Source organism: Pleurodeles waltl, chromosome 4_1, assembly GCF_031143425.1.
Source record: "Pleurodeles waltl isolate 20211129_DDA chromosome 4_1, aPleWal1.hap1.20221129, whole genome shotgun sequence".
Classification (NCBI taxonomy): Eukaryota; Metazoa; Chordata; class Amphibia; order Caudata; family Salamandridae; genus Pleurodeles; species Pleurodeles waltl.
The window spans coordinates 269889435-269911690 of record NC_090442.1 but is presented as its reverse complement, the minus strand read 5'-3'; the positions used below and the strand labels follow the sequence as shown (position 1 = coordinate 269911690).

Sequence of the window (22256 nt, the reverse complement as noted above, 5' to 3'; positions counted from 1 at the left end):
CTCCACTGTATGGTACTCCACTATACACTATTACACTCTATGCCTCTCCACTGACACCAACCCACTATATGCCACTCCAATCTTCACTATTACACTGTACACAACTCCACTCTATGCCAGTCCACTCTATGCTATTACATTATATACATCTCCACTGTATGCCTTTTCAAAGTACACCACTTCACTGTATGCTGCTCCCCTATACGCGACTTCACTATATGCTATTTCACTCTACACCATTCCACTGTATGGCACTCCAGTCAATGCTATTCCACTGTATGCTACTCCACTCTACAACACTTTAGTGATTGCCACTCTACTCTACCCCACTCCATTCTATGCTACATCATTTAACACCACTCTACTGTATGACACTCTACTATATGCTATCACACTCTACTCCATTTCAGTATACACCCCTCCAGTCTATACCAATTCACTTCACACCACTGCACTGTATGCTGTTCCACTATATGCTGTTCCAGTTTACACCACTCTACTGTACACCACTCTGTGCTAGTCCTTTGGACACCACTCCACTCTAAGCCACTCCAATATATGCTCTTTCACTGTACCCAACTCCACTGTACACTACTCCAGTCTACATCTCTCCACTGTATGCCACTCCACTCTAGGCCATTCTACTCTATGCTGTCCCACTCAACACCACTTCACCCTATGCTGTTTCAATGTACGCCACTCCATTCTATTCAATTGCACTGTATGCAACTTTAATGTTTGCCCCTCTACTGTATGGTATTCCACTCCACTGTACGCCACTCCACTGTATGCTACTATACTCTACCCCACCCTGCAATATACCACTCCAGTCTAAACCACTTTACTGTACACTACTCCACTGTACCCTACTACACTAAACGCTATTACACTTTAGACCACTCCACTGTACGCTACTACATTATACGCTATTACTCTTTATGCCACTCTATTGAATCCCACTCCTGTCTATGCTACTCCACTTTACACTATTCCACTGTATGCTACTCCACTCTATGCCACTCCAGTGTACCCTCCTCCACTCTGTATAACCCCACTCTACAAATGTCTTCTATTCTCTATGTCACTCTACAAGACTCAAATCCACTCTCTATCCCACCGTTCCAAATTTGCACTCAACGTTATGCCCGTACACTCTATTGTACAACACTCTACTCCACTCTGACAGTTTCCAACACTGTACAGCACAACACTCCACTCTACTTTAGGAGACCCCATTCCAATTTAAAACATTTTCCTCAACTCTATGCTTCAATATATGCCACCCCACTCTACAATAATACACTGTACTCTACCCACCACACTCTACTCTACCCACTGTACACCACTCCACTCTATTCCACTCCACTCTTCCACACACCACTGTACGCTATTCCACTATATGCTATTTCACTTTAAGGTAACCCACTCTACGCCATTACAGTGTACACCATTCTACTCTACCCCACTCCATTGTATGACACTCTCCTTCACTCTATATAACTCCTCTCTATAAATTTCTACCACCCTTCATGGCACTCTGACATTCTACTCCACTCTATCCCTGTACACTCCACTGTCCAATTCCATACTTCACTCTATGCCCATACACTTCAATATACAATGCCTATTCCACTATACAACACCTTTCTATGACACAGCACTTTCCTCTACTGTATGAGACCCTACTCCAATTTATAAGTTTACTACCTATGCTACACCAGTACATTCCACTTAGTGCCACTCTACAACACACCAATGCACTCTATTGTACTTTGCTCCACACCACGTTTCACCACTCCACTCCACTCCACAAGACTCTACCTCATTCTATTCTACTTTACAACAATCCACTCTACACAGCTCCACTGTTGCACACACTACTCTACTCTATGCAACTCTACTTTACAACACTCTACTACACTGTATGCCACTCTCTAACACTTTACTCCTGTCTACACACCTTCACTTCACTGTAAAACACTGTACTATACTGTATGCCACTGTGCAACACACTACTCTGATACTCTAGTCCACTATATGACACTATAAGCAAATTTTAGTAAGCCACTGCACCCCACCGTAATCCACTCTAGTCTGACATAGTACTCCACTCTGCTCAACTGTACACGACTCCAGTCTATCACACAATGTCATTGCAACCTCTATAGCACTGTATGTCAATCCACTGCACCACCCTCTACAACACTGTACTATACTGTACATCACTCCACCACACAAACATTAACTGGACTGAATTCCACTTAACTGTACTGTAATCTATATAATTTTCCAATACTGTATGACACCCACTACACTCTACAGTACAACAGGGTACTCCAATTTATGACCCTTTACTCAACTGTATGCTATGCCACTCTACTGCACTCCACACCGCAATGATCTATTCACACCATCCCAATCTGACCCTTTACTCCATTCTACATTACCCCACTCTAGTGTACCCCACTTCACTATACTCCACTACACTCTACTTGACTTAATCCCACTCTACTCCACTGTGCTATACCCTGCTCTATGCCTCTCCACAGCCCGACACTCTACTCCACTGTATGCAACTCCACTCTACAACACTCTGCCACTCTAACGCATTACTCTACTCCACTGTGTGCCCATACACTCTATGCTTCTGTACTACACTGTATTACACTCTACAATATGCCACTCCCCTATATAACACTGCACTACAGTCTACAATACTCTCCTCCACTGTACTCTACAACACTCCACTTGACAATACTCGGCTGTGACACTCTACTTAACCCTACTTTAAAACACTCTCCTCCACTCTGACAGTCTACGACACCCTAGTCCCCTGTTTGACAGTCCATTCCACTGTACATCTCGCTGCTCCAGTCTACAATACTTGACTCCACTATGTGAGACACCATGTCACTGCATTATGTAACACTTTACTACTACGCTGTACGATAAGCTACTGCACTCTACTACAATCCATTCCTATCCATAATACTCCAGTCTATGACAATAGACTTTACAATGCTCTCTTTCACTGTACTGTTGACACCCCACATAAGAACTCTCCACTTGTGACCCTGGACTCTAAGATTTGAAACACATTTATATTAAAAAAATGTTTTAAAACAAAGCAAAAGTGAAATCATAGCATTCATAACAAGACTTATAACATCTCATATGACATTATTTGTCACAACACAGTGCATGGTAGCGTGGCAAGTTATATTTAGTGTTGTTTGATTAGTGAGCTGAAAAGAGTGGCAACAAGGACCGCTACTGAGTATGACTTAAAATGAAAGTTTTAACTATAACTTGGGAATTTTTTAAGCTTGTGTAATTTAGACTTGGTTTGTACAGGGAAAAAAGTTTTCCAGACTATAACTAAGCTCTCACTTTGTTTTTTTAAAATTGAATATATGTATGTATATACACAACATGGCTTTCATTCATACCATCTCCTCGCTCACCTAGTGTCGTAGTAGAGCTGGTTGTTTCCAGCCTTCCAAACAGGGCACATTGCCCCAGGCATGTCCATAAAAGAGAAATCCATTGCTTTGCCTGAAATCATGCCGGTTCTCCTGAGCCAGCATAATCACTCATGTGTTGTATGGAATCCTCTGGGAGGAAGGGGAACATCTCTTAAGTTAATGGAAAATGACAGGGTGAGCGAGAAGGTGTTGGCCAACTTCATATATCCTGAACTTCTTTATTTTGGCCTAGGCGTTTTTACAGAAACAAGCTCCTTGGAAGCATAGGATTGGGCATGGGTTGAAGCTGATTGGACTATCCTAGGCATGCTGCAATGAAGTATACTGGCCTTGGTCAGTACCTCCCCACAGACAGTTCAATCAATGTGTCTTGGCTTTGCTTGTTTACTTTGTTTGATACAACTCATTATTCTGAATCACTTTTCTCCTGTTTTGCTTTACTAGCCTTGTATACAACAAGAGAGGGAACTAAGTTGTATTGTGCCAGAGTCTGCCTGGTTAGGTTTACTTCCAGAAACAGAACTTCAGATCAATAAATGCAAACAAGGGACTTATCAAGTGATGTGTGTGTTTGTTGATTAGTACGCGATAGATGAATTACAATAGATGTGTTAACCCCATTTATTATACTGATGTCATTGTGACTTTGTATTTTCAAAGCTAGTGGAGGGAACTATTTTGGTTTTGTGAATGCAGCATTCTATTTGCATTGCACAAATGTGCATTGCACTTTTCAGTGGATACTCATTAAACTGCAGTGCCCACATTATGACATTCTGAACCTTTTTAAGCTGCAATGGAAATAGAGTAGCATAGGGGATTTACCCACTTCATGCATGGTAATATGTTCAGGCTCACCAATGTTCACGTGGTCACAAAGTATGCATTAGTTTTCCCTTTGCGAGGGCAGACACTAAGCATTTTTCAAAGAGCAAGCTGTACCTGATGTACCAGTATTACTGGCATTGAGATGTGGAACGCAGTCATCTGGTATTCTGCTTGTCCCCCATCCCCTGATTCCAGTATGTAGCACTACAACCCCTTCCATCTTCAAAGTATAGGGTTTGCAGTGGCAGGCATTGTCAAAGTAGGCGCAGAGGTCTGCTGTCTGGCCTTCCTCCCTGCTTTCACAGTTGTACTCAATGAGACATGCGACAAATCCAGGTTAATGAATATTGATTGAATATTGATCATGTAAACCTCATTGTGCACAATCTAGAACGGGGGAACAGACTAGCTTGGACATTGAGCTGCCCAAAGATTATTAGTCTCTGTGTGATCCTGATTTTTTTTTCCTGCATTGTTTCCCTCAGTAAATGACTGATAGTAATAGACTCTATGCTAGTGAGGGCAACCTTTTCTTTGTGTTTGATTTTTTTAAATATGGTTTATACCATCTTAGAAAATGTCACAAAAAAATACTGGCATTGTTTTTTAGAATTAATCAGAACACATATATTGCAAAAAGTCTAGAATCTGGGAAAAAACACAAAGCCCAGTACATGAGTGATTGATTTTATTTAATTTGTGGCTTTTTCAAAGATGGGTATGCTGCCTACTGATATCTTTAGCCTGCTCTTGAGTCCTCCTTTGGTTAATGTCCACAGTAACAGTGAGACATCTTCTTGTGGGCCAGGGTGTTTTGCAACTTTATTGCTCAGTATCATACAATGTTGAGTCAAGTACAAAGGCCTGGTTTCAAACCTGGGTCCCTGGGTTGCAAGTCAGTAGCTCTAGCCACTAACCTACATTTCCTCTCAACTACTGTTCTACAGAATGTAGATTTCTTGTGGGAAAGCATAGCATGAATTTAGAATCTTGGGTTAAGCTTAATGGAAAAATAATTGAAAATTACACTACTGGGAATAGGCAGCCAATGAAGAGACCTGAAGATTGGTTTAATGCGGTCTTGTTTTTGGAGCAACATCTAACCAGGAGAGCTGCCTTATTTTGAAGAGCTGACAGTGCTGAAACAGTTTTAGAATATCATGAGAAAAAGCAAGTTACCTTGTCTTAAAATATTTAGTATAACGTGGATTTTCCAAACATCCTGTCATTAAATGCTGGGCAACAACTTAAAGCAATACACAATAAGAAATTCAATGTTATTAATAACAATAAATACAGGTCAAAAGTCAAACAATGTAGAGTATACTAGACTGTTGTTAGACCTATCAGCCTTAAAGTGGTCTTCTCCAAACTTTTTGCTTTTCTCCTCAACATTTTTATGATGTTGTTTTGTTGGTCTTAAGACTCTGTGCCCTTTACCACTAAGAACAAGTGCTAAAGTGCATGTGTCACTCACTTATATAGCTTCACCAACCTGCCCCAGGTCTGCCAATGCAGTCTGTGTGTGCAGTTAAGCTGTCATTTCAACCTGGCAAAGTAAACCCCTTGCCAGTCCTAAACCTTCTTTTTAATACATATAGGTCACCCTTTGGGCAGGCTGTGTACAGCCCAAAAGGCAGGGGGCAGTGTATTTTAAATGTAGGGCATGCACTTTTAACTTTTACATGTCCTGGTAGTGAAAAACTCTCCAATTGGTTTTTCATTACTGCAGGGTCTGCCTTTCCAGATAACATTGGAATTACCTTATTACATTTAATAAGCTATAACTTTCAGTTGAGAGCAGGTAGATTTATGTTTGGTGTTAATGAAAAATCCTCTTAATGTCATGGTAAAGTTGGATTTTGTATTACAATTTTGAAAATGCTCTTTTAGAAAGCTGGCATTTTCCTGCCTTCGGCATTTAAAGCCTGCAGCCTGCTCCTCGGTCTCTTGACTGGGTATAGTTGACAGTTGGACTTTGTGTATTCCTCCCAGACAGTCGTACACAATAGAGGGCTTACGTGTTCCTGGATAGGCCATTACTGGCAGGATATGGTTGAGGGGAGCTGGGCACAGGCCGACATACACCTGAGTAGGCTGTGTCCTGCCTTCACACAAAGGATTGCATACCCCTTATAGTTAGTCTAGAGCCAGGGCAGGGGAGGCAAGAAACCTGAGCACTTCAAAGGGAATTCTCTAGAAGCTGCTTCCACTTCAAAGAACGCACCAGGTATAAGTATTGGACCTCAGACACCAACTCTTCAGTACACTTCTGGACTTGTGGAAGACTGCCAGGAAGTGGTCTGCTGTGCTGCTGAAAGACCTGCCACTCTGCTGGACAGCTGCCCTCCTAGGTTGCTGCCATCCTGCCTGAGGGAGAAGGACTGGACCTGCAACTTATACCCAAGAAAACCAGAGTGACTTCAAGGACTAGTGTCTTGAACCCTGCATCTGGACTCTGACAACTGTAAGTCCTGCCCTGCCAAGTGGTGCCATCCTCGTCCTGGACCATTGAAAGTGGCCCTGAAGCTGTGCTGCCAGTCGATCTGTGTACCCGACAGAACTAACACATCTCCTCTGTTGAGTGGTGCAACCCCCAGAAGAACCGACAAATTGGCGCTCCTGTGTGGACTTCCTGACATAAGGTCTCCTCAGTGCCCATTGCAGCTCATCGAAACTGCTGCTGTGTAACACATCTCCTCACAAGGACATCGCACTGCCTTTCGCAGCTACCCACAATCTCTACTGTGCGACCTTGGATGGCATCTGCTGCGTGACACATCCTGTACATGGGACCCCGCATTTCTTCGCAACCAGGATTAAGGTATTTTGTTCAACAGACCAAAGAGTGTCCCTGTAGCTGGTCCACGCTTTATCGCAGTCAGCCCGAACTGGTGACTTTGACCTGGTCTAGCACAACCATATACCACAGTTGGCACTTGGTGCTTTTTGCTGGTATAGTCATTGTAACCTTTAAAATTGCATATGACCAGTTCCACTAATTGGATTTTTGTCATTTTGTTATTTTTTTATTTATAAAAATGTACTTTCTTTTTCTAATTTGGTGTGGGCTTTTTATTGTATTGTGTTTTCACCTTATTACTGTTTGAAGTACTGCATAAACACTTTACATATTGCCTCTAAGTTAAGCCTGACTGCTCTGTGCCAAGCTACCAGAGGGCTGAGCACATTTTAATTTGGGGTATGCTTGTTACTTCACCCTGACAAGGATTGTGGTTGCTGCTTGAGTAGGGTTTTAACTCTCTCAGCCAGTAACCCAATTTCTTACACTTTATAAACCAAATATTTTTGAAATAACAATGTTTGAAGATTACGTGTAAAATCAACCAATGGAGGCCAACATAAGTGGAAAATAAATACAAAGCTTAGTAGCAGCAGCCGTAGCAATATGAGGGCTATAAATGTAGCATGCTGTGTCCAAAAGATTTAAGTTTAGAGGCAGGCGTAATGAACATTGAAGTACATCCCAAAGTATCGGCATGCCAGTGAAAGAGGTGGATTAGAGGTCCACGCTTCTTGACAGAAACGATGTTAATGCAAGCCTAGGATGTGCAACAAGTCAAATGAGATCCCCCTGCAATCGTCAGTGTGACTATTGGGTAAGATAGCTATTGAGTGATGGGCCATCCATTATTCTATGTCATTTGAAATGTGATCCTCTGACCGCGTGTTGTGCACTCTTTGCTGGTCTCTGGGATGGGGTGAGATGTTTCTTGTACGGTTATTTGACATGCCAAGTGGTGTAAAGTTAGCAACCTCGTCGATTCTGGCACCACCTTTGCTTCAAAGGTACGCCGTCAAATTACAAAGCGGGTTTTCGATAGCGCATTCTCGTCCAAATATCCTCTACGTGCATTTTGTATAAAAGACAGTTCCCTCATTCGAATGATACCTTTCCGCATGCAGATGAGGAAATCTCGGTTCTGCTGGCGCTTGTCACATTACGCTGCATACACCAGTAGAGGCATTCCTACCAAGAAGAGAGGAAATGTTGTACAAAAGGGTGGACTTCTTTTTACACTAAGCACCAGGGGAACCCTTGGGAGAGTGATGGGGAGATATCATCGAGTCACTGCCCTAGCCCTCCTGCGCCAGAGTGGTGCAGTCTTTAATTGTATGTCCTTGCCAAATGCAAGTTCTGGTGCTTAGAGCAGATCTAAGCAGAAGAGCAGCTGCCCAGATCTCTGCTAGTACTCTCAACCTCTGATCCTAGCAAAGGTACTCACTAGGCCCTAGTAACCGACCGGTAGGCATGGCCCCTGTGAATCTGGGATCTCTGCGGGGGCGGGGGGTGGGGGGGGGCGGAAACATAATTATGGTATGTATGTCTGGAAGGCCTGGGGGGGTTGACATATTGTAGCACTGGCTGGTTCAGAATGTCAGGCCCAGAGAGATATGTGCTAGACCTGACCTCACTGGGGACGAATGTGCCATATATAATATGCCCCACAGGTATCTATGTGGGTGGGAGGTTACCAGTGATCGCATTGTTTTTTCACCACTTCATTTCCAGGTTCCGTGTTTCAATACAAGCATTTTATACCGTATTATTTCCTCCTGTCTCTGCCACTTCGAAGTCAAATCAAGCCAACATAACAAATAAGTTGTTTTCTTCCATTGCAAAACAATCAATGAAAGTCTGAATTTATGTTTATGCATAGAGTGTTGTTGTAAGTCGTCATGCTCTTTCTATACAATGCATGCAGATCAGGTTTGGGCAGTTAAGTAACAAGAGGAGTTCGCCCCATACAGTGATTTTTAAAACCCACCTTGAATGGAACGTGGAATACTAACCCCTTCTTTTTCCCACTCACAGTTCCTGATTGACTGGATCAATACAGAGTTGAAGCAAGAGCACATTGTTGCACGAAGTTTGGAGGAAGATATTTTTGATGGACTAATCCTTCATCATCTCCTTCGTAAGATTCCTCATTTGCTCTTTAATCAGTGTTTTCAGTTTCCTTTACTGCACAAGATCAGACTTGGCAGGGACTATCAGCATAAGTAACTTATGCATTGTAGTACATGACTGTCCAATGTGAGGCAAACATGGAATGGTCTTACAGTCAGGTGTCATTTATCCATCCCAAGCAGGGCCTCTCTTATGAAAGCTTCAAACCATATCATAATGAACCATTCGTAAATCTTATTGCACAACACTGTCCAAGTCATCCAGTATGCGAGGACCATGTCGTCCTGCATCCGTCATTCATCGTGTCACACAACTCTCATCAAAGTGGCAATTGTGAGAGGGCTCGATAGTCAAGGGCCATTCACGCACCTTGTTGTAACTTTCTTATCAAGATGTTAGACATGGGATAGGGTTATCGTCTTCTTTTTGCATTCTATTGACAATTGACATAAGCCATGGCACAGTCATCTAGTCATGGTTCGACATATGTCCTATTATATGACTCACTAATGTGTCTGACAATAAAAGATGATATTGTTTTGGTCATTCATGTATTCTGTTGCGCAACTTCATCGTCGATGTCTTCCATGGAGGCTGTTACCCTTCGGCTGCCCTATGTAGGGTCAAGTTGAGCAGAAACCTTTACTTTGTTGTGGGAATTTGAGAAGGACACAGGCTCATTATGGTGCATATAATATTTCAGTGCCCTTTGACGCCTTGGTAAAGGTGTCAGCCACAAAGTAGGATTCTTTATTTTTCTTTTATCAGACCAGAATTTGAACACGCATGATTACAACTAAGCAGCAATCACCCTCTACGCGTTATTCCAGCCAGACGGGGAATTCTTTAAACTATGCATAGTTTAAATAAATAAATACACATTACTAGTCATGGGAAAACAAAGGACGTGATTTGCGAAGGAATGTTGTTACAGAAGGCATTAAAAGTCTTAGTAAAGCCAGAAATAAGAGCTTCATTTTACCACGGACATATCCTTGATTAAAACTCTCTTCAGCAAGGGAAAAAACTATGTAAAAAACACCCCATTTTGTGTCCTGAGTCAAGACTGTCTCAAGTCCGCAAAGAACCTAGATCAATCAGACCCATCCATCCTGGCAAGGCTGTCTTAAGACAAGAACACTCCTTCATACACCAGGGACTAAACGAACATTTGCCCTTACTGACTCAAAATATGTATGAATAAATTAATATAGTAGTTTATGGGTTAATCACCTCCTAAGTGCTGTGAAGAACATAATAAAGAGAGGAGAACATGGATTAAAGGTGTGAGACTCCAGAAGGCTAGGAAAGTCTATATGGATTTGAGTGGGGTTAATAATTTGAAGTGTTTTTTTTACAATGTTTTGGGATGTTGGTAGATTGATAACTGCCTTGACCATTCCAAGGTCCTGGGGCAACACGAGGACTGATTATCTGTTTGTTTTCTCACACTTCTTCAGAGATTACAGAAAGTGATCACGTTGCTCAGAGTTATTGCATATTGGAAATCAGTTTGGAAGATTGGCAAGTGTTCAATGGGTTAGGTTAGAAACCTTAACGTATGAAGAGACAGCTGATCCTAAATGTGTACAATGAGAGTTATATGTGTTATTTTCTGTGGCAGAAAAGTACACACCTGTCAAACTGGAGGTGGATGAGATCGCTTTGTCCACCAGCAGCCAGAAGCATAAGCTTAGAGTGATCCTGGAGGCGGTGTCCGAGCAGCTGCAGCTGGAGGCGAGTCAGCTCAAGTGGAGCGTCGAATGTACGTACACCCATTGGAGTATTTCACTAGAGAGTGTCTGAACCATTGTTAAGTATCCCTGTTCTTTTTTTATCAACGTGCTGCACATTTATATCAAAAGAAAACGAGTTTCATTGCTGATTGTTCTACTCCATTTTATGTTACATATATTTATAGAGCGCAAGTACACCAGGCGGTTTCATGGTGCTAGGTAAAAGAGGCTTAGCCACAATCAGAGCAATTAATCATATGCATGTTTGAATAGCCATGTCTTCAATAGTTTCCTAAATCATAGATAACAAGAGGTGGATCTGATCTCTTTGGAGAAGGAGTTCCAAATGCGGGGAGCAAGGGCCGAGAAGCATGAGCTGCACAGTCTCTTCTTTTTGAATGATGAAGTGTGGAGTAGAATCATGTGGCTAGACCTTAAATTCTGACTGGGGATGTATTTTTTAATTCTTGATGAGATGAAGGCAGGACTTCTTCCATAAATGGATTTAATGATACAGCCTGTCTTAAAGATGGTACGTTGTGCCACCGGTAACCAGTGAAGTTTCTTCATCAAAGGAGAAGGCTGACAATGCCTCAGTTGTTTGAATAGTCTAGCTGCTTGATTTTGTACAAAATGGAGTCTGCGAGAAAGACATTTAGGAAAGCTAAAACAGAGGGCATTTCCATAGTTATTTTGTGAGATGACTTAGGCAAGAATAATCTGAATTAGGGCTTCAACATTAAGAAACTTGCCATAACTCAAGTGACAACGTTTAAGACACCTTTTTGCCTTTGTCCTTTCCCTGTGTGCTGTTTTGCTGTTCCTCATCAGTAAAGAAAGCTTACACAAGCCTCAGATTTCCAAGACATACAAATGTCATACTTAGTAAGGGGAAATAAGTGTTAGGCTGTATGAAATTGACATGGACATCCTAAACTAGGGAAAATCAGGCAAAAGGAAAATAGAATGCAAGATTTTTGGATGTATTGCTGTCCTATAAAAAGAATACTTACTTAGTCATTTGCTGCCTTCCTATGTCTAACCTTCTTACCAGACTATTATTTTATTTTTTTAAAAGACCTCTTACATAATATGCTTCCAGAGAGAGGCTCTTGGGTAGGGGGCTTCATCCAGTGATCTATTAACATCTTTTCACGTTTGCTTAGGCGCACCACAGCATATAGCATGGGGCAATGGTTCATTCAACTTTTCTCGTTGGATCCCTTAACATTAAGTGATATTGTAACATTGTAGCTAATCTGATTTGAGTAGTTAGTTCGGTGGTAAATTAATTTTGACTCCTTCAAAAAATAATAATAAAATGCATGACATAATTGAAAGGCTTGTTGTTTAAAAATATCACTTGTACAAGAGCTGCATGGTGAATGTTTTATAAAAGTTTTACTGCAAGGATATGGTGGTCATATTTATCTAGTAGCTTGTTTTGTTTTCTTGTACAACATGCAACAAAAGAAAAAGTTATTGCCATGGCACTAGCCTGCTTAGGCAGGATCTACTGGGTTTGCCAATGGTTGTTTGTATTAGACCGTTGATATCAAACATGGTAGCAAAATACATATATTCAGTTTAAAATAGGCGAGCTATGATCATTTTTGGGTCGAGCATGCAAGCGCTCTGTACCTGTTGTAATCTCTCTGTGGGCTTTTAACCACGCACATGTCAAGCCCATCAGTTTGGTTGGTTCCTGGGCTTGCCTTTTAAAATTTGCTTGATTTCATTAATGAAAGGCATGCATACATCATGCCTTTTCTGGTGTTTAACCCTCCTCAAGAGCACCGGCTCACTACTGAAAACATACGAGGCTCCATGTTTTCTGTATGGTTTCTGGGCTACTTTTTCTCTTTCTTTCGTAGGCAGCAGGATCTTGCTGGGCAGTAATCGAGCGCTTTTCATGACTACCAGTTTAATTCTATTTTTTTATCCTAGCGCCTCTTCATGAATTCAAGGTTTTACACAGTGAGTTTGTTATTGTTTTTTGTTTTTTATAACTATGCAAAGGCGAAACCGGACCGGTCTTTTTGTTCTGTATTTGTCACCTTCACGCTCATGGCGTGGTGCTTTAAATCGTCTCCCCTATGTGAAATTGTTTAACTTTTCATTTATGGTTTATGTAGCATGAAAAGTCCGGTTTGGAGTTTAAAATGCTAATAGCTCGAACTTGAGTAAACGCGAGACCCATTGCATTACAAATGCTTGTTGTTTGTGTAATCAATCATGGAACAGGAGGGACCATCTGACTAACCATTGATGCATACAGTTGATGAACAGTGTAGATCAGAGAATGATACTTGTAGTTGCTTTTTAGAAGATGAAAGATTGCTGTGTAAATCTGCTCCATCAAGACATGGAAGGTCTTTAAACAGAAGTGAGTCTGTCTATAGAAGGTTCAAGGATTTTTTACGTGGCAGTTCTATTATATGTTTCAGATATTTCAAATCACCCGCCATCTTTCTTTTTGCATGTTGCTTAAATTCATGTTTTCCTACTAACCTTAATCCTTAACACCCAATACAAATCTGACTGTATAGTTCTCATGAATATACGTGATGAGTGTATTTATTATGGGAGACCTTTTAAGATTGTACTATATTAAATTATAAAGCGCACAGGCACTTATGGAAAACCTTCTTCTCGCTAACTAGGAAAGACAATAGAAATACAAAGAAGAAAAAGGTTATATGCCGATCAAATGTGATTATAGAAGTATTCTTACACGTGGTAAAGCTTGATCTCTATGCAAGGATTCAGGCAGATTGTTCTATTCCTTTTACTGCCATTGTTAAAAACTCACTGGTCCCCAAAAGTACATGTTTTAGTCTTGGGGCTGCATAGCTCTCTTGAATCCTGTGATCTTAACACTCTACCAGAGTTATAAGGTTGGACTTTAATTTCCAAAGTGAAGGCTATCAACCAAATGTTTGCTGGCTTGGTTAGTGAAAATACAGTGTTGCATATAAAAAAAAAACATTGAAAATATATGCCTTAAATTGCTAAATGTTTCACCATATGTTTTTTTTTCCTTTATCAAAAATAGGTAATTTAAAACCTAGATTTGTTTGGGGAAGTAGTGGCCTACCTCAGTTACAAAATACTCTTGCGTTTTAGAAAAACAAAATCAATTACAGAACTATTATATATCAGCATTTCACATCTAATAATCAGAGTGATCAAGAGCACAGATTTAGCACACTGTCACCAGAAATGATGGCTATAACACGTACCCTTAAAGGGATGTGATAGATCAAACTGCATTTTCAGGGTATGTAACATGTCTAAAAGATTAGTATTTTAGGGTGGATCATTTTCTGCAACGAAGAAGGAAGGGCGTTGTTTGGTCTCAATAAACATTGAAATGCATTGCTAAAATTGAAACTCTAGATCAAGATTCAAGGCTCACATACTTTTAAACGTCAAAAGATCTCTGCAGAGACTTGTAATTGCATAAATACTTACGCAGTGATTTAGGACCATATAACTAATGTAGCACCATTATTGTTGAAGAACCTTACACAGATAGCTTCCTGAACATGTGAAAATGCCCTACAGAAGTACAATTTCAACTTCCTGATATTAACATGAGAAGCCAGTCGTTGAAACCACAATGAACACGAATTCACCAAAGTATACTGGGTCCTAGAAGGTACATCACAAGCTGTATCACATTTTATGATGTCACAGGGCTGACTGACCTCTCTCCCAAACGTATATCTCCTCTTTGGAAATGAAGAACTAAAGAAAGAGCAAGGAGAGTGTTATGAAGATAAATGCAGGATTTTCGAAGATAGTTTTAATTGATAAAAGCAACAGCCTCCCTCAGCCACATCAACTGTGCAGCCAGGATTCGTTTGACCAATGTAACGGTCATCCAGCTGTCCCTAGAATCTTGGAACACACCATGCGGGGAGGAAACAAGGGGGAGCACAAGGACAATGGAACGGTACAGGAAAGTGGAATGTATGATGTGCTGAGCCTAAATGAATAACACAACGAGGGGAAAACCTGGAAGAATTTCAACAGATAGAAAACTACAAGAAGTAAACAAGGCTCCTTGGCCTTAGTGACTCCTGAAGCTCAGGATCATAAGCAGTGGCTGGGGTGTTAATGGGCTGGCCACTGGTAGCAGATATGTTATTGACATCCATTGCTTCTTTTGATTCTCTTGTAAAGAGCTCTAATGCATTTGGGCCAGGTTTGTGCTGCATACACTTGTCATAAATGGTAAAAGCTGTGGGTCTGAGAAGAATATTTAGGTACAATTATTTTTCCAGAGAGTGTACTGTTGACATTTTTTTAGAGCAAAACATGCTCATTGTAAACTAATAGTATAATAATAATGGTATAAAACGTTTTACAATTACTAGAAACAGAATTATAGCATTATGTTAATGTAGCAGACTTAATTATAGATGTAAACACACTGCTGCATCACAAGCTTGAACCTATGAGCTAGATTACATAAACCTGCGCCGGTACAGAACAATTGTCCACTGGTGGACGTTTGTGAAAACAAAACTTCAGCAAGTGCACTATGCTAACGTAATTATTTTTTGCTCTGGTATTGCTGCAAGCATTGATGCTACATTGACTTTTCTGGAGCAATTGTATGTAATGTGGCCACAGAAAAGGGAAATTACTTGGCTGACATCCTAAATAATCAAGAGGGCTATTTCTTTCTTAGGTATGTAGCGATCTGGTCACGCTAAGGTCCTATTCAGATTTATTTGTGACATTGTAAGGGTGACCTCGACTAATAGAACAAGGGCAAACTATTACCTATAGAGAAGGAGGGAAGTTACAGTGTAACCCCAAAGTAGTCGTTTATTGGCTGTAAATAAAGCCAGTCTAATGCTCAGGTGGCCTTGGGAAATACTAAACTTCTACACAGTCCCTAATCTTTAATCTAGAAGAGATTAATTTAGCCCTAATAAAAAGTCCTAATGCCAAGGCCCCTGTCCCTGACGATGTCCCTCTTGATATGTTTAAATCTAATATTGGTCTATGGTCTCCATTACTGATGAATACTTTTTAACTCCAAGTGAGGTTCAGACCCCCTAGCGCGTGATCACAGTCATTAATTATCCAACTTTTCAAGAAGGGAAATGAAGATGAGCTGAAATGTTACCATCCGATATCGCTCTTTGACTCAATGGTAAAAATGTTGGGCCTGTTCTTTTGGCCAGATTGGAGTTCTGGGTGGAACAGAAAAATGGTCTGTCAGATGTTCAATCTGAACTTAAAAAATGCTTGGGCGTTGTTGAGCAATCTTTGAATCTCCAACTACTCATTGGTAAATATACCATGTCCAAGCAAGGTATACACCATCTGGCGTTTATGGATTTGTCCAGTGCATTTGATTGCAAGTCACACAGCAAGCTTTGGACAATAATATTAAGAGAGGAGATAGAAGAGCCTATAGCTACTTTATTTTGCGCAATCTTTATTGCAGTGCGTCTGACTCACTGAGATTTGGTCAGAACAGTGAATATACAAATTCCCCTAATACAAAAAGGAAAGTTATACAGTGGTGTGTTTTAGCCCCTCTTCTATTTAACATAGATAGCAATGGTATTGAAATATAACTGTTAGACAATGGACAAAACATGCCAAAGTAGGAACCCGTTTCTCCCTATTTTACTCAATTCACATGATGCAGCTTTAATGTCTTCCCAAAGTCTCCAGAAATTGCTTGGTGTCTTTGCAGTGTGCATGGATGAGCAGAATTTACAAACAAACCCGAGCAAGACCTTTTTCGTGACTTGCACGTTACAGCATACAACGTCATGCCCTCTCCATACTAGGCACACCCATTGGGAAGACCCAGACCTTTTTTTATCTTTACATACAATTCGACTCTCTTTGAAACTGGGTTCATCACAGTGTTATCAGGAGACTACAGTTCTGAAAGTTCTGTTAAAACAGTATTTAGGTTTTCCAACAAGCTGGGTCATAAACCGCTAAAAGAAATGTGTATGATTTATGAAGCCAAATGCATCCCAGTGGCGAGTTTCGGAGAGGGAGTCTGGGGTATGTAGACTGAGTGGGTCTACAAACAGTGGATCATTGCTTCTAGAAGAGAGCTCTGGCGCTGTTGGGCAGCTTCTCAAGTTTAATTGCTCTTAGAGAAGTGGGCACTAGCTATTTAACTGACTTTATCTGGTCACAACCACTCTTGCTGCGGCATACCGTATGCTCCAAACATGAATCCTTGCTTAACTAATTAGTGCTGTGGGATTGTGAATCCCTTGACTTTGCTCAGTACATCCCCTGGCTAGCCTAGCTTATGATGCAAACCTCTAAAAGACACTAGGGAAGCCAAAGGTTTGTTGTATTTTACTACCCTGAGACTAACTGTTACTTAGTATATGAATTCCCTTTATCTGAAAGTTTTCAGCAAGAAGTGATCCCGATGGAAGTAGCCAAAATTACTACTGTGGAGCAGTGTCTGCATTTAACATCAGTTGGTATACAGCTTAATCTGTCTGCTGTCACAAGTCCTGAACATAGGTATTTGTTGATCCGCCTCTGTGCCTTTGTAATACATTTTCAGGTTGCTTTTCCTAAAATGGGTGAATTGTCACGAGCCCTCCCATCCTGTCCTTCGAATGGCATATCTAGCCAAAGTACTTTACATTATGTTTTACAATGTTTTACAATGTACATTTTATAAAGAAGCTAGACTGAATTACTTATGGCCATTGCTAAAGCAAGCTGGCTACAGAAATTGCAAACCTGGCCTGATATTTCTCCATTTCTTATTTTTAAAACATTTACTAAAAGAGGAGATTACTAACTTGTAACTGGATCTTGTTTTTTACAAAGTTTTTAATTTTCTATTATTTTTTAATGTAGTGATTTTACAGCATGACGTTTTTTATATATATGTATATGTACTAATAACAATATTTGTCTTCTTTCATAGTTTTCTAACCGAATAAAGACGTATTGATTGATTGATGGATGAATTGATTGATACTAGACTGGAGATGAAACATTGTCATGTTATCTTGGAAAATAGAAGTCTCCAGCTGTAAGACAGTATACAAGAAACATTCTTGGCCCGGTTATTTAGGAATATAAATTGATAACCATGTATTTGGTTTAAGGTTCTAAATACCACAGCATGTTTTACAGTTTGTGGTTTGTGTCCATCCCCTCAATAAATGGCCTTCGCAGCGGTCCAGCGAGCCTGTAGTTAATGGCACAACCGGCATGCAGTGGTATTTGTACTGAGCATCACCGGAGCAAGAAATTCATTTTGCTTAAATGTCACCTTCTGCCACAGCGAGGCACGTGTCTGGATAATGTTGATATTACTCCATAACCGCGAAGAAGGAATGTAATTAAGAGAATATCACCTTTTATTAAGGATATGGTATGTTATTTCTCCCTCTGGCTTTCTTTCAAATTAGTGATTTTGAGCAAGGACCTCTTGGCCACGCTACATCTTCTGATTGCCATTGCAAGGCACTTTCAGCCCAACCTGCCCATTCCGCCAAATGTCTCTGTGGAAGTGGTGGTAGTTGAGGTGAGTACTTTCATCTTCATATTTAATTATTGAAACTTTGTGCGCTGCCGAACTTTGTTACCCAATAGCTAATTAGCAGCAAGGCAATGCAGGGGAAGGACATGCGGACGGGTCAGTCAACCTGCTAATTATTCCATTTCAGTTTGATTGACCGTGCGGGAGGTCACCGGGGAGGTAGAGGGCTGGGAGTACTCGGGCCGAGTAACGCACGGAGAGGCGGCGGTGCCCCCAGGTTCCCACTCACTTTCACAGCACATTGTCAGCTGGCATCGCCCACGTTTCGGCTAGGAAGAGAGCGTCTGATTAATTATCCGTGCGACAGCAGAGTTTAAGGCCAGGTACCAGGTACACGAATCTGTTTTTGGGACTGTCTGCTGATTTCGAGTAAAATATTTGTTCATACTGTTTTTAGTATTTTTGTAATTATTGTTTAATTTAGTATTTAAATTTTGAGTGGCCAGCGGCTGCGTCTGGCAGGGCCTCTAACAGCCCCAACCTCCCCCTAGATACAGGCTTCGCCAAGGCTGCTGCCTGTTTCTGTAGGGTCCGTAGCAAAATATTTGGTGCAGGTTCCCCAACCAGTTTTTCTCAGGGTATGGAATTGGTGCAATAATTTATTTTAAATTATTGTATACTTTAGCTTTAACCTTCTAAACCCACATTCACAATGCACCCTTCATTCCTTGGCCTCTCTTCTCCGCTGCACCTGTCTCCTTCCTATACACATCCATCTCTCTTCTGCACCACTCGCCATGGCCTGGCCATCTACAAATGAATGTGTCCACCATGTCCTAGCTTGAGCATAACAGCAGTCAACAAAAGGTGATGCCCACTTCAGTTTGGGTGCAAGGTTTTTTAAGAAACGTCCTAGGAATAATTATGGCTTGACATTAATCAACTAAAAAGACAATTTTCAGGCCATTTGTTATAATCTATCGGGCCTCTTGTAACCAGTTGTGGCAGTTCCATATGTCAATTGGCTACCAGGTGACATGTGGCAGCATCAGTTTGGCCACTCCGCCCAATAGTTTTCAGCAAGGCCTACATCCTAGACAGAAGCACTTTGGGCAGACAGACAACTTAATGCATCTCAGATCTAACCTGCATCAGCCCTTGCCAATCATTATCTCTTGCACCTTGGTTCAGATAGCGCAGCACATCTGGACCCATCCAGAACAATCCAGCTGTTTTCGTACTTGGACCCACACACTTTCAGCACACCCCAATCCGCCTGATTTACCTTGCTATTCCAATCTTCACCCTGGTCAGAAACATAAAGGGGCCGTCAAATTACATCACCAAAGGTGGACCAGTGCAGACCAAGAACAAATCATTGAGACGAATACCAAGGAGACATTTCAAAAGAAACGATACAATGAGATGAGCAAAGAATTAAAATGTATCAAAAACATTTTGCTTCCTATCCTGCATTTTAGTGAGACACCCCTGGATTTAGGACACCTCGAATAGATTATCAGAGTTTATTGGGTCCACTGTTTTGAACTGAAACAGACTATGATAATTTGATGAATGTTGCGTTTAGATATGTAATTTTTTTAGCAAAAACTTCTTATTTCAGGTGGGTGTTGAATTAAAGTGAGAGGTGTAGTGTTGTGACAGACAAGCCATTCCATGTCTGTGTTCAGCTAAAGTGGGAGTTGTACTGTTGTAACACATAAGCCACATTTTAAATTAACGTTGTGTTATCCAGTTCCAGAATACCATTGTCATTATGAGCTCCGGAAAGATTTCAATAGAGATTATAATGATAAATAATGCGAAGATTAATCAAAGAAGTGCTGGAGAGACATTGAAAGATCACGTGCTACCATATGGGTCAAAACTATTGATGATCTCTGACTGATTGGAAGTTTTGTAATTGTAACAGCAGAGAGACCTTGTTTCTTTTTCAAACAGAACTGTCAGTAATTCAGTAGAGTTCAAATCACAAAGTATGCACTTTCTGCGTAGTCGGTCTCGGCAGAAAAGTGCCTGCAAAATTATGTTGCTGGCTTAAGCAAAACACCTCTTTGTTATGGCTGATATCGCAAGGTTACTTTCATGGCATTAAAGGTCTGCTCATCTCTTGTGAGCCGACCGTGGCCCCGTTTCAAGTGGGAGCCAGTTCAGTTAGACCAGGCCTCCCCTCCTTAGTGACCGTCCTGGTTCACGCATTCTCAGTGGAACAAACCACCTCAAGGTGGAAGACAATATGGCGAACATAGGAAATGGGGCGCACTCCTTCAGCATCGTGTCACACTTTGTTTTACCCACTCCTTGCAGATGCAGGGACAGCCTCACACTGTGATTGGTTTGATTTTAGGTGTTCTTCACTAACCAGCGCAGAAGGTACCGCATCTATGATGGAAAGGTGGAGCCCCAAGCCTCCTTAGCTCTCTATGGTAGCTAACTCAAACAATCAAAGCCCTGCTCAGTAGGAAGTGGTTTGATCATTGGGTCTGGGTAGAGCATAACATGGTTGCCACATTTACAATAAAGACGGAATGTCCAGCCAGAGCTGTTACTGAACATATATCTTCCAGTGTCCTACTCGTTTCACTTTGTAAAATGGAAGGAAAGGTGCTTGTCATCAGCTGAAACATAAAGAAGTTATTCAGAGAAAGGGTTCTGAATGACAAAGTGCTTTCCACCACACGTGGCAGGGTGCAAAATCACAAGGAGTATACACGAACTAGGTTTAAATCCTCACTTATCTGGCAGATATGATTTTTCTAATATACAATCAATATCTACTTATAATACATGGGATTCTGTAACCCACTATATTCTCCTGTCTCTAATTTCTTTATAACACACGGGATTCTGTAATCCCTGTAGAAATGCCAGTGTCTAATTTCTTTATAATCTGCGAGTTGTGACACACCCAGTTACTGATTATAAAGAAGAGAGTCAGAACTCGACTATTAAAAGTTATTACAGTCGTGTTCTGACGTCACAATGTCTGCTGCCAGCAGCTGAGATGAAAGGCAGGTCAGGTCATGGAGCCTAACTAAAGCAGCTGTTTAAATCAACAAAAACAAACCTTGCTTTTCTTTCTGTTGCTCTATTTTTTAGTTTATAATCACGTTTATTTTTGCATTCCTTAGGTCTTTCTTTAATTAGCTTTATTCAGCTTCAGTGAATAACCATAAAAGCATACATAAATACAGATAGTCAAAAAAACAGTAAAAGTTAATAATATAAAACAGCAGCAAGTCTAAAACAATTAAAAATGTGCAAAATGAGCAATACAGTACATCGACCACACCATAAGGGATATCAAATTCACACTCCATCGAGTTCCTTAGCCTCACTGTCATTTTTAGGAAATGAAGGGCACACAAATTCACTTCCTCCTCCAGCATCTGTAAATACATGAGGACAGGCCTAACTTGTGCAAAAGTAGCACTTTTTAAAATAGGTACAAGATAGGCCTTACGGGGCAGCTTATAAATTGAGCAGAACATAGTAAAGTGCAAGGTGTCCTGTGGAGAATTATGATTGCAGCCACAGGGTTCTAATTTCTGCCCTCCATTCATACCCCGAGGGTGTGCCGGCAAAAGATGCAAAAGATTAATTCTAAACCTAGATAATAAAAAAACAGTCAGAACTAAAACCTCTCCCCAAATTCTTTAAGACATCCCTGATATACTTGAGCCAGGGGATTTGGGGAGCATAATCCAGTGACAAGCAATCTATCAGAATTTCCTTACTTAATCATAAACCTG

General features: G+C 40.9%; 1 protein-coding gene across 1 annotated transcript in view; it reads left to right on the top strand.

Moving 5' to 3' along the window:
• The window catches only part of PARVG (parvin gamma), a 257991-nt gene that overhangs the window by 111362 nt on the left and 124373 nt on the right, over window positions 1-22256 (top strand). The window contains exons 4-6 of the mRNA XM_069228283.1: window positions 9151-9253; window positions 10871-11011; window positions 18413-18528. Of these exons, the coding sequence (XP_069084384.1) occupies window positions 9151-9253; window positions 10871-11011; window positions 18413-18528 (360 nt within the window). The remainder of the gene's footprint in view (window positions 1-9150; window positions 9254-10870; window positions 11012-18412; window positions 18529-22256) is intronic.